Below are 21307 nucleotides of genomic sequence, written 5' to 3'. Positions count from 1 at the left end.
CTTCACTCCAGTATGTGTTCTCTGATGTGTCTTCAAATGATCTGCCCGGGTAAAAGTCTTTCCACAATCTGAACAATGATATGGCTTTTCTCCCGTATGTGTTCTCTGATGGACAGTGCGATCTTTGCTGGTTCTGAAACGTTTCAAACATGTAGAACAATGATATGGCTTTTCCCCAGTATGGATCATCAGATGTCTCTTAAGATGAACTGAGTGAGCAAAAGTCTTTCCACAATCTGAACACTGATATGGCTTTTCTCCAGTATGGATCATCTGATGGAGAGTAAGCCCTCTCTTGGTTATGAAACCCTTCCCACATGTAGCACACTGATATGGCTTTTCTCCAGTATGGATCATCAGATGTGTTTTAAGATAAGCTGCATGAGCAAAAGTCTTTCCACAATCTGAACAGTGATGAAACTTTTCCCCAGTATGGATCCTCTGGTGCCTCTTCAGATCAGTTCCTGAAATAAAAGTATTTCCACAATCTGAACACTGATATGGCTTTTCTCCAGTATGGATCATCTGATGTCTTTTGAGATGAGCTGCCTGAGTAAAAGTATTTCCACAATCTGAACACTGATATGGCTTAACTTCAGTATGGATCATCATATGGGTCTTGAGATTACCTGCCTGGGTAGAGGTCTTTCCACAATGTGAACAATGATATGGCTTCACTCCAGTATGTGTTGAGAGAATTAGAGACAGTATTATGAGACCTTTTAGAGTCCAGTCATCTACTTACTTGTAGGAGAAGATCCGTGGTGACCATATTCTCTGAGATCAGATTCTTCTTCCACTTTCATTTCCATTGGTGACTCTTTGATTGGTGATGTATCCATCTTACAGCCATGTCCCAGTCCGGGGCTTTCCTCCATGTCTGTGTTGAGCAAATACTCTTGCAGGAAATCATCAAATTCTTCTTCTGCTATCTCCTTCTTCACTGGCATTAAGTCTTGTGATGGTTCTGTAAGTCTTGACATCTCAGACAACCTCACAGTACCTCTGTGAAAAGAATGAGATCAGTCATCTGACCCGACTCCTTTATGTTTCTCAAACCCATTTCTTTCCAACCAATCAAACAACTGTATTCAGACATGGACCAATCAGCAGCAGAGGCTTTTGTAATTCAAAACAATAGACTGGCAAAGGATTCTGGGAAGGAGTTCCATGAGTGTTTTGCATACCTGCAGAATCTCCACAAAGGAGGTGTGAACTGAAAGGTAATTGGACAACAGAGTAGAGGGGGGTGGGAAGTAAGGTGTGAACTGGAAGGTAATTGGACAACAGAGTAAATTAGGGGGAAGGAGGTGGGAAATGAAAGGTGATTGGACAACAGAGTAAATGTGGGTGGGAAGTAACGTGTGAACTGGAAGGTGATTGGACAACAGAGTAAATGGGTTGGGAAGGAGTTGGGAAATGAAAGGTTATGTGATAGGGTATGTAGGGAGGTCTACAGAGAAAAAAAAAAAAAAAATGTACACAAACATTCAGATAATAATTTGTGATTTACTGTATTATGAGGAAAAAACAAATGCAGGATTATTTTTTAAGAAAAGCAATGTTTTGATGACAGCTATTATTTAATATGTTTACATTAATCAATTTTAATATTTCCTTGGGGATCAATAGATAGATAGATAGATAGATAGATAGATAGATAGATAGATACTTTATTGATCCCCAAGGGGAAATTCAAGGTCCCAGCAGCTTAAGACACCACACACAACATACTGTACAATGTAAACAATGTAAACATGAAAAATAAAAAGCAAATCAACAAATCAACATGACTAAAGGAGCAGTAAAATACTATAGATTAGGTATGCATTAATGTACTGAGGATTGGTACCGATCCAGTCTGAGGTGTGTGTCAAGTTGGTAGTGCAAATAAGTCCAACAGTGCAACAGTGCAAGATTAAATTCTAGTGACCAGCAATAAATATGTGCAGTACAAAATGGAAGCATAGTAATAAAAATAACAGTACTAGTATAAATATATGTACAATTAAAATAAACTTAACATAGTAATAATATAAGAGTTAGACATGAGGGTAGACATGTAAGCCATGCCATGTAAGTGTATAAGAGGGTGTAGTTGCAGATATACTATGCATAGAAGTCCAACTCTCCTTTTCCCTTCAGTCCATCTATCTATTTATCTATCTATCTATCTATCAATTTGGCAGACTAATTTATCCAAAGCTGCTTACAGCAATATGATGACATCTAAGCAACAGAGCTGCCTCCATTTCATGCAAAAGCTATTCTACTGAGTCATAAGCCATTCAACTGAGAACCCCCCTTACACAAGTGAAGCAGAGTTCTTCCACAATAGGACAGTGTGATCCCAATAATAAAACAGGCCTCCTTACATGACTGAACCCAATGCTATGACTGGAGTACACAGGATATCACAATACTATAGACATCCTTTATGGAGTCTGGTGAAGATATCTATTACCTTTCAGTTCACTTACTCCATCCCCCATCCCCACCTTGTTGCATGTTGAGCTATGGCCTAAGAGGACCATCAGCTTGGTCAGCTTGTGCTATTCTACTTACAGTTTTTCACAGTTGCTCAAACACTAAACCCCATTCTCTGAATCAAATTCTCAAATGCCTGAACACATTTATTGAATTATTCCCTTTTTTGGCAAAACCATAGACTACTTTCACCCACTTTCACCCATTTTACCAAACTCATTAACCCTTTTTGCAAAACTGTGAACACATTGTGCATTCTGATGCACTTCTTAATTATATTGATAACCAAACAACGCAGAAGTTGAACACAATTAGTGCACAGTTGTCTTCATTTGAACACTACCACTCAAAATTGATAACACTTCTGTCTAATGATGTGACAACCAATATAAGTCAGTTCAGAGTTGACAAAGACGCAGGGGACAAGTGTGTGTTACAGTAGAAGTTGGGTACAAGGAAGAGGAGGGTGAAGGTAGGAGGAAGAGGATGAAGAGAAAGACAGAGAGTCCCAAGAGTTGCAATTCTGTAAAAATGATATTTGGGCAACAATCATTGACCATGTTCTGGTTCATGGAATGCCAATGAGAGAAGCAGGACTTCATGGTCCAACCCAACATCAGTGGTTTCTCTGTGGCGTCAATAATCCAAAGATTCAGACTACAGAAGAGAAATAGCATACTGTAAATGTCCATTATCATACAGTACAGTAATCACTGAACATCCACTGTTACACACGTACTACCCTTTGAGCTCAACTCTGAGAGAGTGAAAGAGCTGAGTTATCAGTATGTCCAAGTAAGTCTAAATTTAGGCACAATACAATATTACAGTATTGCATACTTACAGCACTATCAGAGTCTGTGGCATCACAGTACAAATCATATTCAGTACAGTATTGGCCTGTCTTTCTGTTCACTTACAAAACTATTGGATATGAGTAGAGAGTGATATAAGTCCTTATTCTTTATTTTCATTGTGATATTTTATTTTTCAAATTAGAATGAATACAATTCCTCCAGGAGCCATAAACACTGCCCTGAAAACTGTGTCTTCCATTGTTTGGTGTATTGTCTTATCACTGCTCTGCAGGAGTGTAATTTTGCCTGATGTGTTCAATGATTTGAGACCATTAGCTAGTTTTGAGCAAAGTTAAAAGTGTTTTGAGGTGATTGTTCAGTTTTGCAACAAGATTGAAGGGTTTCGAGAATGTAGTTTGAGAAATGAGTTTTGTGTTCACAGTTTTGAGAAAAAGGTAAAGAGTTCTGAAAAAGGTGTTCTAGCAATTCTGCCCTACAAAGGCTAAGAGCAGTATCTGCACTTTTTCCAAAAAAACATTTTTGCACTAATAAGAAGTGCCGGATCTGCTCTTCTTTCTGTTAAAATTTCATATGGCTACCTAATACATTTCTTAGATTAATTTTCATTTTTAGTTTGCAGTTTGTACAGAAAAGTAGAGTGAAACCAAGGCAGATTGCAGTATCCACATAAATTGCATTGATTTCACTTGCCATTACTGCATTCTGCCTTGGTTTCACTTGCCTTTGCCATTACTGCATTCTACCTTGGTTTCACTTGCCTTTGTTCTATTTTTACATAAATGTGTATAAATGACAGAGTTATGCCATTGTTAAGGCATCAAGAAGCATATCTTCACTAAAAATGTAGTGAATACCTCCTCAATTAAAATAAAAACTGAGTGATTATGATCACTTGCTACACTTACTGCAAAATGTTATTGAATGGCCATGCAAGTATAAGCAGTAATGCAAAGGCAAAGCGCAGTATAGCCTATAACATTACCAAATTTTGCATGAATGTCAAAAACAAATGGTTTAATATTCAGCTCACTTTGATCTATCTAATGATACCATTTGTTGTTAAATATAATTTAATGCTTATACTTCATGTAAGAAAAACACAAAAAGCTGTTTTTCTCAGTTTGCCATTTTTGCTGATACTGCGCTTAGCCTTTGTAGGGCAGAATTGTGAAAAACTGTATTTTTCAAATTAGAATGAATACAATTCCTCCAGGAGCCATAAACCCTGCCCTGAAAACTGTGTCTTCCATTGTTTGGTGTATTGTCTTATCACTGCTCTGCAGGAGTGTAATTTTGCCTGATGTATTCAATGATTTGAGACCATTAGTTAGTTTTGAGCAAAGTTAAAAGTGTTTTGAGGTGATTGTTCAGTTTTGCAACAAGATTGAAGGGTTTCGAGAATGTAGTTTGAGAAATGAGTTTTGTGTTCACAGTTTTGAGAAAAAGGTAAAGAGTTCTGAAAAAGGTGTTCTAGCAATTGTGAAAAACTGTAAAACATTCAACAAGTAAAATTGAACATTATAGTGCCACCTATAGGTGCAGTACCTCAGATTATGGTGTCTGTGTAGTGATGGTTCTCTGATACCATATTGTGCAGTTTCACATTCCTGGGCCTTACAGTTTTTCCTTCACAGCCACTTTTAATGGAGAATAAAATGAGCACAAAACCAGTAAGTACTGTAGAGTTCCTGCTGCTGTTCTGATAGGAGCCCTAACAATGGCTCAGGAGCAGGAGACATTTCCTGTGTTGTTTCACATGTGAGACAGTGGGTTGTGTTGTCCTCTGACGGGTATCATTGTACTATAGGTGCAGTACCTCAGATTATAGTGTCTGAGTAGTGATGGTTCTCTGGTACCATATTGTGCAGGTTCACATTCCTGGGCCTTACAGTGTTTGCTTCACAGCAAGAGAGAGAGAGTGGGTTGAGAGAGTAGGTTGTGTTGTCCTCTGACGGGTATTATTGTCTTAGTGTCTGTCTGCTGCTTTGGGCTCGTAAAGGAAGTCAATTGGATTCACTCATGGGAATGTAGCATGCCTACTCGCTAGTCAGTCAATGGCTATGAGTGTCCTGGTCAACTGAGCTTGATTCAGGTATATGTCGGGGTATGGGGGAATTTCCTATGATCCGTCAACTCTAAATGTTGGCTCACTCAGAAACTCTAGTTGAAACCCTCTCATACAAGATGGCAAAATAGCATAGACATCTTCTCATATAAGATAACAAATTACCTTAGACACTGTCTTACACAAGACAGCTATATAAAATTGACACATTCCTATACAAGATAGTAAAGCCAACCTCCATGACCTCTCAGTTCACTCATCCACCCCACCCCCACCCCCACCCCCACCCCAGCCCCACCCACCATCCTCTGCAGGTTTTTCTGCAGGTTAAGCTATGGCCCAGCTCACCTGAGGACCATCAGTGGGGTATACTACGAATCTCGATTAGTGGGTTAGCGAGGTATGTTGCGCTCAAAGCCAGGGTATGCTGTCATACGAAAGTGGATTTGTTTTAGCGTCGCTGTATCACCATGGTATCTTATGCTCGCAACCAAACCTGGTCGGGAGCAGGTTATGTGCTAAGTTATAGCTCTAATCGTGAAAAACTACCGCCCTCTGGCCAATTCTAACCAATCCATTATCTTGAAAAACGAAGTTATCTCACGTGTGCTAATCTGTCATACTTAGAACAAGTTCAGCCCCGCCTCTGCAAACATTTTGAAACTCGAAGGCGCTTTTAACTAGGTTGCGCGTGCAAATATGTCACTACTATGGACGTGCATACCATGCAATATTTGATGACCATCGATTTTTTGATGTTATGGGTTAGACACTAAAAAGGACCACCCTAGATTTCTCTGCCGCTCATAAATGCGGAAGTAATCGTTGGTTAACCTAGGCTGTCTTGTGCGTCTCCACGTTTCCCGATTGGTCAAAGTCACCCCAACCACGAGAACGCGCACAGATCTGAGCTGAAAGCCTAGTTGGACAAATTCATCCTTGAGTGAGTTTCGTAGTACCACTCAACTCTGATTGCGACTTTCGTTTTTAGCAATCCAGGTTATCCAAAGAAAACCTGGTTATGTTCAACGAGATTCGTAGTATACCCCACCGATGTGTCAACTGTGCCCATACACATGGGAATAATTACCACAATCTGTTGGCATCCCAGTTACAACATTCCTGCAGCTGATTGGCTAAATGTGCATTTAATTGTTCAGACTAATGGAGCATGAACTCTTTGTGTGTTTTAGAGAATGGAATGGAGCACAATAAAATATCAACAGAAAGAAAAACAGTATCATTTTAAAAGTGTTTTATTGTCACCAATGATCCCACTACAGTGCAGGAACAGCCTCAAAACTACATAAGAATTGTACATATTGTAAATATATTTTCAAAATGAGAACATAGATATGGTCTCTTCGCTGAAAGGATCCTCTGCTGTACCAGGAAATTAAACACTATTTAATGGCATTTAATAAATAAAGACATTCTACCCAAGGACTACCAAGCATGGATCTTCTGATGTGCCTTGAGATTACTCACTTCAGTAAAAGTCTCATCACAATCTGAACAGTAATGAGACGTATACTCAGTAACCACATTCTGCTGTCTCTTCACTTTAGATTAAAAAATAAAAGTCTTTCCACACTCGGAACACTGCTATGGTTTAACTACAGAGTGTATTCTTTTATGAACATTAAGCTCATTATTGGTTTTGAAACCCTTCCCACATGTAGCACACTGATATGGCTTTTCCCCAGTATGGATCATCAGATGTGTCTTAAAATGACCTGCCTGAGCAAAAGTCTTTCCACAATCTGAACACTGATATGGCTTTACTGCAGTATGGATCATCTGATGGAGAGTAAGCTCTCTATTGGTTATGAAACCCTTCCTACGTTGCACACTGATATGGCTTTTGTCCAGTATGGATCATCTGATGTGTTTTGAGATGACCTGCCTGAGTAAAAGTCTTTCCACAATCTGAACACTGATATGGCTTTTGTCCAGTATGAATCCTCTGGTGTGTCTTCAGATTACTCACATTAGAAAAAGTCTTTCCACAATCTGAGCACTCATATGGCTTTACTTTAGAATGTGTTCTCTGATGGACAGTAAGCTCTCCACTGGTTTTGAAACCCTTTCCACATGTAGCACACTGATATGGCTTTTCTCCAGTATGGATCATCTGATGTATCTTCAGAGTACGTGCCTGAGGAAAAGTCTTTCCACAATCTGAACAATGATATGGCATCTCACCAGTATGGATCCTCTGGTGTGTCTTCAGATAACATGCCTGATTAAAACTCTTTCCACAATCTGAACACTGATATGGCTTCACTCCAGAATGTGTTTTTTGATGTATCTTGAGATTACCTGTCTGAGCAAAACTCTTTCCACAATCTGAACAATGATATGGCTTCTCCCCAGTATGGATCATCTGATGTGTCTTCAGACTATTTGCCCGAGTAAAAGTCTTTCCACAATCTGAACACTGATATGGCTTTACTCCAGTATGGATCATCTGATGTTTCTTGAGATCACCTGTCTGAGCAAAAGTCTTTCCACAATCTGAACAATGATATGGCTTTTCTCCAGTATGGATCATCTGATGTATCTTGAGATTACTTGCCTTAGTAAAACTCTTTCCACAATCTGAACACTGATATGGCTTTTCTCCAGTATGGATCATCAGATGTGTCTTCAAATGATGTGCCCGAGTAAAACTCTTTCCACAATCTGAACAATGATATGGCTTTACTCCAGTAGGTGTTCTCTGATGTGGGTTGAGATCAGACCTGCTCTTGAAACTCTTCCCTTTTCTGATCTTTCCAGCATCTGTAAAATAAGAGGATGATTAAAAATAGGCTCAACATTATTTATCCTACAACAATGCATGCAATCTCTCCACTCATCTGTGAGGGTCAACACTGACACAGAGATATGTATTCAAGGGCAGGACACAATTAATATAAAACAGCAAATAGCGTTCAAGTCTGAAATGAAGGATTACACATCTCAGAATAATCCCAATCCCGCCACAGACTGTCCAAATATGATTTTTTATTCTACAGCTTACTTGTAGGTGATGAGTCAGCGTCTTCATATTCTCCAAAATCAGAATGGTTTTCCTCTTTAATTTCCACTGGTGAGAATAATGCCTGTGTCTTACAGCCATGGCCCAGTCCAGGACTTTCCTCCATGTCTGTGTTGAGTAAATACTCTTGTAGGAAATCATCAAATTCTTCTTCTTTTATCTTCTTCTTCACTGGCATTGAGTCTTGTGATGGTTCAATAAGTCTAGACATCTCAGACAGACTGCAGTTGTTTGTAAACTAAATCCAGTCAATCTTTCCCTCCAACAAACATCAGCTCACTCTTGTAACTCTGTGAAAAGAATGAGTTCAGTCATCTGACCCAACTCCTTTATGTTTCTCAAACCCATTTCTGTCCAACCAATCAAGCAACTGTATTCAAACATTGACCAATCATCAGAGGAGGCTTTTGTAATTCAAAACAACAGACTGGCAAAGGATTCTGGGAAGGAGTTCCATGTGCATGAGTGTTTTGCATACCTGCAGAATCTCCACAAAGGAGGTGTGAACTGAAACGTGATTGGACAACATAATAAATGGGGGTGGGAAGGGGGTGTGAACTGAAAGGTGATTGGACAACAGAGTAAATGAGGGGGAGGAGGTGGGAAATGAAAGGTGATTGGACAACAGAGTAAATGGGGGTGGGGAGGAGGTGTGAACTAAAAGGTGATGTGATAGGGTATGTAGGGAAGGCTTACAGTGACAAAAGAATAAAAATGTACACAAATATTCAGATAAATCATTTGACATATTCATACATACTTATTTAACATATTATATTCATCAATTTGGCAGACTATTTTATTCAAAGCTGCTTACAACAATATGATAATATCAAAGCAACAGAGCTGCCTCCATTTCATGCAAAAGCTAAAGGGGAGAAACCCCCTTACACAAGTGAAGCAGAGTTCTTCCACAATAGGACAGTGTGATCCCACTAGTAAAACAGGCCTCCTTACATGACTGAACCCAATGCTATGACTGGAGTACACAGCATATCACAATACTATAGACATCTTTTATGGAGTCTGGTGCAGATATCCATTACCTTTCAGTTCACTTACTCCGTCCCCCATCCCCACCTTGCTTTATGTTGAGCTATGGCCTACAAGAGGACTGTCAGCTTGGTCAACAAAACATAAGGGACTGTCCCCATAAACTCGTGCTATGCCACTTAAAACACCCAGCATGTAACATTGAACATTATAGTGCCACCTATAGGTGCAGTGCCTCAGATTATAGTGTCTGAGCAGTAATGGTTCTCTGGTACCATATTGTGCAGTTTCACATTCCTGGGCCTTACAGTTTTTGCTTCACAGCAAGAGAGAGAGAGTGGGTTGAGAGAGTGGCTTGTGTTGTCCTCTGACGGGTATTATTGTCACATTCCTGGGCCTTACAGTTTTTGCTTCACAGCCACTTTTAATGGAGAGTAGCCCTAACAATGGCGTAGGAGCAGGAGAAATTTCTTGTGTTGTTTCACATGTGAGAGAGTGGGCTGTGTTGTCCTCTAACAGGTATTATTGTCTTAGGCTCTGTGTGCTGCTTTGGGCTCGTAAAGGAAGTCAATTGGATTCACTCATGGGAATGTAGCATGCTAACTCACTAGTCAGTCAATGGCTATGAGTGTCCTGGTCAGCTGAGCTTGATTCAGGTGTAAGAATGTGTCGATTTTATGCTGCTGTCTTGTATAAGACGGCGTCTGAGATATTTTGTTATTTTATATGAGAATGTGTCGGCTATTCTGCCATCTTGTATGAGAGGGTTTCAACTGAAGTTTTTGAGCTAGCCAACATTCAGAGTTGATGGATCATAGGAAATTCCCCCAGACCCGGACATATCCAAGACAGTAATATTGCAAAGAAACCCTCTTATGGAGTCAGGAGCCCCCATGACCTCTGAATGTTGGCTCACTCAGAAGCTTCAGTTGAAACCCTCTCATACAGGATGCCAAAATAGCATACACACCCTATTATACAAAATAATTACATAGCAAAGAAACCCTCTTATGGAGTCTGGAGCCAACCTCCATGACCTCTCAGTTCACTCATCCACCCCACCCCACCCCCACCCCCACCCACCATCCTCTGCAGGTTTTTCTGCAGGTTAAGCTATGGCCCTGCTCACCTGAGGACCATCAGATGTGTCAACTGTGCCCATACACATGGGAATCATTACCACAATCTGTTGGCATTCCAGTTACAACATTCCTGCAGCTGATTGGCTAAATGTGGATTTAATTGTTCAGACTAATGGAGCATCATCTCACATTTGTGTGGTTTGGTTAATGAAAATGTACAATAACATCATAACAGAAATAAAAACAGTATCATTTTAAAAGTGTTTTATTGTCACTACTGATCCCACTACAGTGCAGGAACAGACTCAAAACTATATAGCAATTGACCATCCAACATCTTAGTATTGACATGACACTACAGAGACAGCATGAGACTGAACCACTGGTGTGACACCTATTGTAAATATCATTTCAAAATGAGAACATAGATATGGTCTCTTCGCTGAAAGGATCCTCTGCTGTACCAGGAAATTAAACACTATTTAATGGCATTCAATAAATACATAAAGACATTCTACCCAAAGACTACCAAGCATGGATCTTCTGATGTGCCTTGAGATTACTCACTTCAGCAAAAGTCTCATCCCAATCTGAACAGTAATGAGACTTATACACAGTATGTACATTCTGCTGTCTCTTCACTTGAGATTCACAAATGAAAGTCTTTCAACACTCTGAACGCTGCTATGGTTTGACTCCAGTATGGATCATCAGATGTGTTTTGAGGTGACCTGCCTGAGTAAAAGTCTTTCCACAATGTGAACAATGATATGGCTTCACTCCAGTATGTGTTCTCTGATGTGTCTTCAAATGATCTGCCCGGGTAAAAGTCTTTCCACAATCTGAACAATGATATGGCTTTTCTCCCGTATGTGTTCTCTGATGGACAGTGCGATCTTTGCTGGTTCTGAAACGTTTCAAACATGTAGAACAATGATATGGCTTTTCCCCAGTATGGATCATCAGATGTCTCTTAAGATGAACTGAGTGAGCAAAAGTCTTTCCACAATCTGAACACTGATATGGCTTTTCTCCAGTATGGATCATCTGATGGAGAGTAAGCCCTCTCTTGGTTATGAAACCCTTCCCACATGTAGCACACTGATATGGCTTTTCTCCAGTATGGATCATCAGATGTGTTTTAAGATAAGCTGCATGAGCAAAAGTCTTTCCACAATCTGAACAGTGATGAAACTTTTCCCCAGTATGGATCCTCTGGTGCCTCTTCAGATCAGTTCCTGAAATAAAAGTATTTCCACAATCTGAACACTGATATGGCTTTTCTCCAGTATGGATCATCTGATGTCTTTTGAGATGAGCTGCCTGAGTAAAAGTATTTCCACAATCTGAACACTGATATGGCTTAACTTCAGTATGGATCATCATATGGGTCTTGAGATTACCTGCCTGGGTAGAGGTCTTTCCACAATGTGAACAATGATATGGCTTCACTCCAGTATGTGTTGAGAGAATTAGAGACAGTATTATGAGACCTTTTAGAGTCCAGTCATCTACTTACTTGTAGGAGAAGATCCGTGGTGACCATATTCTCTGAGATCAGATTCTTCTTCCACTTTCATTTCCATTGGTGACTCTTTGATTGGTGATGTATCCATCTTACAGCCATGTCCCAGTCCGGGGCTTTCCTCCATGTCTGTGTTGAGCAAATACTCTTGCAGGAAATCATCAAATTCTTCTTCTGCTATCTCCTTCTTCACTGGCATTAAGTCTTGTGATGGTTCTGTAAGTCTTGACATCTCAGACAACCTCACAGTACCTCTGTGAAAAGAATGAGATCAGTCATCTGACCCGACTCCTTTATGTTTCTCAAACCCATTTCTTTCCAACCAATCAAACAACTGTATTCAGACATGGACCAATCAGCAGCAGAGGCTTTTGTAATTCAAAACAATAGACTGGCAAAGGATTCTGGGAAGGAGTTCCATGAGTGTTTTGCATACCTGCAGAATCTCCACAAAGGAGGTGTGAACTGAAAGGTAATTGGACAACAGAGTAGAGGGGGGTGGGAAGTAAGGTGTGAACTGGAAGGTAATTGGACAACAGAGTAAATTAGGGGGAAGGAGGTGGGAAATGAAAGGTGATTGGACAACAGAGTAAATGTGGGTGGGAAGTAACGTGTGAACTGGAAGGTGATTGGACAACAGAGTAAATGGGTTGGGAAGGAGTTGGGAAATGAAAGGTTATGTGATAGGGTATGTAGGGAGGTCTACAGAGAAAAAAAAAAAAAAAATGTACACAAACATTCAGATAATAATTTGTGATTTACTGTATTATGAGGAAAAAACAAATGCAGGATTATTTTTTAAGAAAAGCAATGTTTTGATGACAGCTATTATTTAATATGTTTACATTAATCAATTTTAATATTTCCTTGGGGATCAATAGATAGATAGATAGATAGATAGATAGATAGATAGATAGATACTTTATTGATCCCCAAGGGGAAATTCAAGGTCCCAGCAGCTTAAGACACCACACACAACATACTGTACAATGTAAACAATGTAAACATGAAAAATAAAAAGCAAATCAACAAATCAACATGACTAAAGGAGCAGTAAAATACTATAGATTAGGTATGCATTAATGTACTGAGGATTGGTACCGATCCAGTCTGAGGTGTGTGTCAAGTTGGTAGTGCAAATAAGTCCAACAGTGCAACAGTGCAAGATTAAATTCTAGTGACCAGCAATAAATATGTGCAGTACAAAATGGAAGCATAGTAATAAAAATAACAGTACTAGTATAAATATATGTACAATTAAAATAAACTTAACATAGTAATAATATAAGAGTTAGACATGAGGGTAGACATGTAAGCCATGCCATGTAAGTGTATAAGAGGGTGTAGTTGCAGATATACTATGCATAGAAGTCCAACTCTCCTTTTCCCTTCAGTCCATCTATCTATTTATCTATCTATCTATCTATCAATTTGGCAGACTAATTTATCCAAAGCTGCTTACAGCAATATGATGACATCTAAGCAACAGAGCTGCCTCCATTTCATGCAAAAGCTATTCTACTGAGTCATAAGCCATTCAACTGAGAACCCCCCTTACACAAGTGAAGCAGAGTTCTTCCACAATAGGACAGTGTGATCCCAATAATAAAACAGGCCTCCTTACATGACTGAACCCAATGCTATGACTGGAGTACACAGGATATCACAATACTATAGACATCCTTTATGGAGTCTGGTGAAGATATCTATTACCTTTCAGTTCACTTACTCCATCCCCCATCCCCACCTTGTTGCATGTTGAGCTATGGCCTAAGAGGACCATCAGCTTGGTCAGCTTGTGCTATTCTACTTACAGTTTTTCACAGTTGCTCAAACACTAAACCCCATTCTCTGAATCAAATTCTCAAATGCCTGAACACATTTATTGAATTATTCCCTTTTTTGGCAAAACCATAGACTACTTTCACCCACTTTCACCCATTTTACCAAACTCATTAACCCTTTTTGCAAAACTGTGAACACATTGTGCATTCTGATGCACTTCTTAATTATATTGATAACCAAACAACGCAGAAGTTGAACACAATTAGTGCACAGTTGTCTTCATTTGAACACTACCACTCAAAATTGATAACACTTCTGTCTAATGATGTGACAACCAATATAAGTCAGTTCAGAGTTGACAAAGACGCAGGGGACAAGTGTGTGTTACAGTAGAAGTTGGGTACAAGGAAGAGGAGGGTGAAGGTAGGAGGAAGAGGATGAAGAGAAAGACAGAGAGTCCCAAGAGTTGCAATTCTGTAAAAATGATATTTGGGCAACAATCATTGACCATGTTCTGGTTCATGGAATGCCAATGAGAGAAGCAGGACTTCATGGTCCAACCCAACATCAGTGGTTTCTCTGTGGCGTCAATAATCCAAAGATTCAGACTACAGAAGAGAAATAGCATACTGTAAATGTCCATTATCATACAGTACAGTAATCACTGAACATCCACTGTTACACACGTACTACCCTTTGAGCTCAACTCTGAGAGAGTGAAAGAGCTGAGTTATCAGTATGTCCAAGTAAGTCTAAATTTAGGCACAATACAATATTACAGTATTGCATACTTACAGCACTATCAGAGTCTGTGGCATCACAGTACAAATCATATTCAGTACAGTATTGGCCTGTCTTTCTGTTCACTTACAAAACTATTGGATATGAGTAGAGAGTGATATAAGTCCTTATTCTTTATTTTCATTGTGATATTTTATTTTTCAAATTAGAATGAATACAATTCCTCCAGGAGCCATAAACACTGCCCTGAAAACTGTGTCTTCCATTGTTTGGTGTATTGTCTTATCACTGCTCTGCAGGAGTGTAATTTTGCCTGATGTGTTCAATGATTTGAGACCATTAGCTAGTTTTGAGCAAAGTTAAAAGTGTTTTGAGGTGATTGTTCAGTTTTGCAACAAGATTGAAGGGTTTCGAGAATGTAGTTTGAGAAATGAGTTTTGTGTTCACAGTTTTGAGAAAAAGGTAAAGAGTTCTGAAAAAGGTGTTCTAGCAATTCTGCCCTACAAAGGCTAAGAGCAGTATCTGCACTTTTTCCAAAAAAACATTTTTGCACTAATAAGAAGTGCCGGATCTGCTCTTCTTTCTGTTAAAATTTCATATGGCTACCTAATACATTTCTTAGATTAATTTTCATTTTTAGTTTGCAGTTTGTACAGAAAAGTAGAGTGAAACCAAGGCAGATTGCAGTATCCACATAAATTGCATTGATTTCACTTGCCATTACTGCATTCTGCCTTGGTTTCACTTGCCTTTGCCATTACTGCATTCTACCTTGGTTTCACTTGCCTTTGTTCTATTTTTACATAAATGTGTATAAATGACAGAGTTATGCCATTGTTAAGGCATCAAGAAGCATATCTTCACTAAAAATGTAGTGAATACCTCCTCAATTAAAATAAAAACTGAGTGATTATGATCACTTGCTACACTTACTGCAAAATGTTATTGAATGGCCATGCAAGTATAAGCAGTAATGCAAAGGCAAAGCGCAGTATAGCCTATAACATTACCAAATTTTGCATGAATGTCAAAAACAAATGGTTTAATATTCAGCTCACTTTGATCTATCTAATGATACCATTTGTTGTTAAATATAATTTAATGCTTATACTTCATGTAAGAAAAACACAAAAAGCTGTTTTTCTCAGTTTGCCATTTTTGCTGATACTGCGCTTAGCCTTTGTAGGGCAGAATTGTGAAAAACTGTATTTTTCAAATTAGAATGAATACAATTCCTCCAGGAGCCATAAACCCTGCCCTGAAAACTGTGTCTTCCATTGTTTGGTGTATTGTCTTATCACTGCTCTGCAGGAGTGTAATTTTGCCTGATGTATTCAATGATTTGAGACCATTAGTTAGTTTTGAGCAAAGTTAAAAGTGTTTTGAGGTGATTGTTCAGTTTTGCAACAAGATTGAAGGGTTTCGAGAATGTAGTTTGAGAAATGAGTTTTGTGTTCACAGTTTTGAGAAAAAGGTAAAGAGTTCTGAAAAAGGTGTTCTAGCAATTGTGAAAAACTGTAAAACATTCAACAAGTAAAATTGAACATTATAGTGCCACCTATAGGTGCAGTACCTCAGATTATGGTGTCTGTGTAGTGATGGTTCTCTGATACCATATTGTGCAGTTTCACATTCCTGGGCCTTACAGTTTTTCCTTCACAGCCACTTTTAATGGAGAATAAAATGAGCACAAAACCAGTAAGTACTGTAGAGTTCCTGCTGCTGTTCTGATAGGAGCCCTAACAATGGCTCAGGAGCAGGAGACATTTCCTGTGTTGTTTCACATGTGAGACAGTGGGTTGTGTTGTCCTCTGACGGGTATCATTGTACTATAGGTGCAGTACCTCAGATTATAGTGTCTGAGTAGTGATGGTTCTCTGGTACCATATTGTGCAGGTTCACATTCCTGGGCCTTACAGTGTTTGCTTCACAGCAAGAGAGAGAGAGTGGGTTGAGAGAGTAGGCTGTGTTGTCCTCTGACGGGTATTATTGTCTTAGTGTCTGTCTGCTGCTTTGGGCTCGTAAAGGAAGTCAATTGGATTCACTCATGGGAATGTAGCATGCCTACTCGCTAGTCAGTCAATGGCTATGAGTGTCCTGGTCAACTGAGCTTGATTCAGGTATATGTCGGGGTATGGGGGAATTTCCTATGATCCGTCAACTCTAAATGTTGGCTCACTCAGAAACTCTAGTTGAAACCCTCTCATACAAGATGGCAAAATAGCATAGACATCTTCTCATATAAGATAACAAATTACCTTAGACACTGTCTTACACAAGACAGCTATATAAAATTGACACATTCCTATACAAGATAGTAAAGCCAACCTCCATGACCTCTCAGTTCACTCATCCACCCCACCCCCACCCCCACCCCCACCCCAGCCCCACCCACCATCCTCTGCAGGTTTTTCTGCAGGTTAAGCTATGGCCCAGCTCACCTGAGGACCATCAGTGGGGTATACTACGAATCTCGATTAGTGGGTTAGCGAGGTATGTTGCGCTCAAAGCCAGGGTATGCTGTCATACGAAAGTGGATTTGTTTTAGCGTCGCTGTATCACCATGGTATCTTATGCTCGCAACCAAACCTGGTCGGGAGCAGGTTATGTGCTAAGTTATAGCTCTAATCGTGAAAAACTACCGCCCTCTGGCCAATTCTAACCAATCCATTATCTTGAAAAACGAAGTTATCTCACGTGTGCTAATCTGTCATACTTAGAACAAGTTCAGCCCCGCCTCTGCAAACATTTTGAAACTCGAAGGCGCTTTTAACTAGGTTGCGCGTGCAAATATGTCACTACTATGGACGTGCATACCATGCAATATTTGATGACCATCGATTTTTTGATGTTATGGGTTAGACACTAAAAAGGACCACCCTAGATTTCTCTGCCGCTCATAAATGCGGAAGTAATCGTTGGTTAACCTAGGCTGTCTTGTGCGTCTCCACGTTTCCCGATTGGTCAAAGTCACCCCAACCACGAGAACGCGCACAGATCTGAGCTGAAAGCCTAGTTGGACAAATTCATCCTTGAGTGAGTTTCGTAGTACCACTCAACTCTGATTGCGACTTTCGTTTTTAGCAATCCAGGTTATCCAAAGAAAACCTGGTTATGTTCAACGAGATTCGTAGTATACCCCACCGATGTGTCAACTGTGCCCATACACATGGGAATAATTACCACAATCTGTTGGCATCCCAGTTACAACATTCCTGCAGCTGATTGGCTAAATGTGCATTTAATTGTTCAGACTAATGGAGCATGAACTCTTTGTGTGTTTTAGAGAATGGAATGGAGCACAATAAAATATCAACAGAAAGAAAAACAGTATCATTTTAAAAGTGTTTTATTGTCACCAATGATCCCACTACAGTGCAGGAACAGCCTCAAAACTACATAAGAATTGTACATATTGTAAATATATTTTCAAAATGAGAACATAGATATGGTCTCTTCGCTGAAAGGATCCTCTGCTGTACCAGGAAATTAAACACTATTTAATGGCATTTAATAAATAAAGACATTCTACCCAAGGACTACCAAGCATGGATCTTCTGATGTGCCTTGAGATTACTCACTTCAGTAAAAGTCTCATCACAATCTGAACAGTAATGAGACGTATACTCAGTAACCACATTCTGCTGTCTCTTCACTTTAGATTAAAAAATAAAAGTCTTTCCACACTCGGAACACTGCTATGGTTTAACTACAGAGTGTATTCTTTTATGAACATTAAGCTCATTATTGGTTTTGAAACCCTTCCCACATGTAGCACACTGATATGGCTTTTCCCCAGTATGGATCATCAGATGTGTCTTAAAATGACCTGCCTGAGCAAAAGTCTTTCCACAATCTGAACACTGATATGGCTTTACTGCAGTATGGATCATCTGATGGAGAGTAAGCTCTCTATTGGTTATGAAACCCTTCCTACGTTGCACACTGATATGGCTTTTGTCCAGTATGGATCATCTGATGTGTTTTGAGATGACCTGCCTGAGTAAAAGTCTTTCCACAATCTGAACACTGATATGGCTTTTGTCCAGTATGAATCCTCTGGTGTGTCTTCAGATTACTCACATTAGAAAAAGTCTTTCCACAATCTGAGCACTCATATGGCTTTACTTTAGAATGTGTTCTCTGATGGACAGTAAGCTCTCCACTGGTTTTGAAACCCTTTCCACATGTAGCACACTGATATGGCTTTTCTCCAGTATGGATCATCTGATGTATCTTCAGAGTACGTGCCTGAGGAAAAGTCTTTCCACAATCTGAACAATGATATGGCATCTCACCAGTATGGATCCTCTGGTGTGTCTTCAGATAACATGCCTGATTAAAACTCTTTCCACAATCTGAACACTGATATGGCTTCACTCCAGAATGTGTTTTTTGATGTATCTTGAGATTACCTGTCTGAGCAAAACTCTTTCCACAATCTGAACAATGATATGGCTTCTCCCCAGTATGGATCATCTGATGTGTCTTCAGACTATTTGCCCGAGTAAAAGTCTTTCCACAATCTGAACACTGATATGGCTTTACTCCAGTATGGATCATCTGATGTTTCTTGAGATCACCTGTCTGAGCAAAAGTCTTTCCACAATCTGAACAATGATATGGCTTTTCTCCAGTATGGATCATCTGATGTATCTTGAGATTACTTGCCTTAGTAAAACTCTTTCCACAATCTGAACACTGATATGGCTTTTCTCCAGTATGGATCATCAGATGTGTCTTCAAATGATGTGCCCGAGTAAAACTCTTTCCACAATCTGAACAATGATATGGCTTTACTCCAGTAGGTGTTCTCTGATGTGGGTTGAGATCAGACCTGCTCTTGAAACTCTTCCCTTTTCTGATCTTTCCAGCATCTGTAAAATAAGAGGATGATTAAAAATAGGCTCAACATTATTTATCCTACAACAATGCATGCAATCTCTCCACTCATCTGTGAGGGTCAACACTGACACAGAGATATGTATTCAAGGGCAGGACACAATTAATATAAAACAGCAAATAGCGTTCAAGTCTGAAATGAAGGATTACACATCTCAGAATAATCCCAATCCCGCCACAGACTGTCCAAATATGATTTTTTATTCTACAGCTTACTTGTAGGTGATGAGTCAGCGTCTTCATATTCTCCAAAATCAGAATGGTTTTCCTCTTTAATTTCCACTGGTGAGAATAATGCCTGTGTCTTACAGCCATGGCCCAGTCCAGGACTTTCCTCCATGTCTGTGTTGAGTAAATACTCTTGTAGGAAATCATCAAATTCTTCTTCTTTTATCTTCTTCTTCACTGGCATTGAGTCTTGTGATGGTTCAATAAGTCTAGACATCTCAGACAGACTGCAGTTGTTTGTAAACTAAATCCAGTCAATCTTTCCCTCCAACAAACATCAGCTCACTCTTGTAACTCTGTGAAAAGAATGAGTTCAGTCATCTGACCCAACTCCTTTATGTTTCTCAAACCCATTTCTGTCCAACCAATCAAGCAACTGTATTCAAACATTGACCAATCATCAGAGGAGGCTTTTGTAATTCAAAACAACAGACTGGCAAAGGATTCTGGGAAGGAGTTCCATGTGCATGAGTGTTTTGCATACCTGCAGAATCTCCACAAAGGAGGTGTGAACTGAAACGTGATTGGACAACATAATAAATGGGGGTGGGAAGGGGGTGTGAACTGAAAGGTGATTGGACAACAGAGTAAATGAGGGGGAGGAGGTGGGAAATGAAAGGTGATTGGACAACAGAGTAAATGGGGGTGGGGAGGAGGTGTGAACTAAAAGGTGATGTGATAGGGTATGTAGGGAAGGCTTACAGTGACAAAAGAATAAAAATGTACACAAATATTCAGATAAATCATTTGACATATTCATACATACTTATTTAACATATTATATTCATCAATTTGGCAGACTATTTTATTCAAAGCTGCTTACAACAATATGATAATATCAAAGCAACAGAGCTGCCTCCATTTCATGCAAAAGCTAAAGGGGAGAAACCCCCTTACACAAGTGAAGCAGAGTTCTTCCACAATAGGACAGTGTGATCCCACTAGTAAAACAGGCCTCCTTACATGACTGAACCCAATGCTATGACTGGAGTACACAGCATATCACAATACTATAGACATCTTTTATGGAGTCTGGTGCAGATATCCATTACCTTTCAGTTCACTTACTCCGTCCCCCATCCCCACCTTGCTTTATGTTGAGCTATGGCCTACAAGAGGACTGTCAGCTTGGTCAACAAAACATAAGGGACTGTCCCCATAAACTCGTGCTATGCTACTTAAAACACCCAGCATGTAAAATTGAACATTATAGTGCCACCTATTGGTGCAGTACCTCCGATTATGGTGTCTGAGTAGTGATGGTTCTCTGGTACCATATTGTGCAGTTTCACATTCCTGGGCCTTGCCGTTTTTGCTTCACAGCAAGAGAGAGAGAGTGGGTTGAGAGAGTGGCTTGTGTTGTCCTGTGACGGGTATTATTGTCACATTCCTGGGCCTTACAGTTTTTGCTTCACAGACACTTTTAATGGAGATTAAAATGAGCACAAAACCAGTAAGTACTGTAGAGTTCCTGCTGCTGTTCTGATAGGAGCCCTAACAATGGCTCAGGAGCAGGAGACATTTCCTGTGTTATTTCACATGTGAGAGAGTGGGTTGTGTTGTCCTCTGACGGGTATTATTGTCTTAGGCTCTGTGTGCTGCTTTGGGCTCGTAAAGGAAGTCAATTGGATTCACACA

General features: G+C 39.7%; 2 protein-coding genes across 2 annotated transcripts; both read right to left on the bottom strand.

Moving 5' to 3' along the window:
- Positions 1-737: 737 nt before the first annotated feature.
- On the bottom strand, positions 738-12212 carry LOC134076041 (zinc finger protein 420-like). The gene is made up of 6 exons (XM_062531052.1): positions 12008-12212; positions 11224-11891; positions 7222-8119; positions 7047-7154; positions 1188-1268; positions 738-967 (listed from the first exon to the last, which is right to left on the bottom strand). The coding sequence occupies exons 1-6, from the start codon at positions 12210-12212 to the stop codon at positions 738-740; spliced, it is 2190 nt and encodes a 729-aa protein (XP_062387036.1).
- Positions 12213-18237: 6025 nt separating this feature from the next.
- LOC134076031 (zinc finger protein OZF-like) lies at positions 18238-19781 on the bottom strand. The gene is made up of 3 exons (XM_062531043.1): positions 19658-19781; positions 18484-19416; positions 18238-18416 (listed from the first exon to the last, which is right to left on the bottom strand). Exons 1-3 carry the CDS (start codon positions 19779-19781, stop codon positions 18238-18240), a joined length of 1236 nt encoding a protein of 411 aa, XP_062387027.1.
- Positions 19782-21307: the final 1526 nt, after the last annotated feature.

The sequence above is a fragment of the Sardina pilchardus genome, chromosome 1 (assembly GCF_963854185.1).
Source record: "Sardina pilchardus chromosome 1, fSarPil1.1, whole genome shotgun sequence".
Classification (NCBI taxonomy): Eukaryota; Metazoa; Chordata; class Actinopteri; order Clupeiformes; family Clupeidae; genus Sardina; species Sardina pilchardus.
The sequence above is the reverse complement of the archived record's forward strand: the minus strand, read 5'-3'. Positions and strand labels throughout refer to the sequence as shown.

What these genes read in the sequence shown, in the direction of transcription:
- LOC134076041 (XM_062531052.1), bottom strand. Translation starts at nt 12,212, where the DNA reads ATGCCAGTGAAGAAGGAGATAGCAGAAGAAGAATTTGATGATTTCCTG. An exon ending in GTGGAAAGACTTTTACTCAG is followed by an intron (nt 8,120 to 11,223) that starts GCAGGTCACCTC and finishes AAGAGTTTCAAG; the next exon opens with AGCAGGTCTGATCTCAACCC. An exon ending in TGGACAAAAGCCATATCAGT is followed by an intron (nt 7,155 to 7,221) that starts GTGCAACGTAGG and finishes TCCATACTGCAG; the next exon opens with TAAAGCCATATCAGTGTTCA.
- LOC134076031 (XM_062531043.1), bottom strand. Translation starts at nt 19,781, where the DNA reads ATGGAGGAAAGTCCTGGACTGGGCCATGGCTGTAAGACACAGGCATTA. An exon ending in CGCTGACTCATCACCTACAA is followed by an intron (nt 19,417 to 19,657) that starts GTAAGCTGTAGA and finishes CTTATTTTACAG; the next exon opens with ATGCTGGAAAGATCAGAAAA. An exon ending in TGGACAAAAGCCATATCAGT is followed by an intron (nt 18,417 to 18,483) that starts GTGCAACGTAGG and finishes TCCATACTGCAG; the next exon opens with TAAAGCCATATCAGTGTTCA.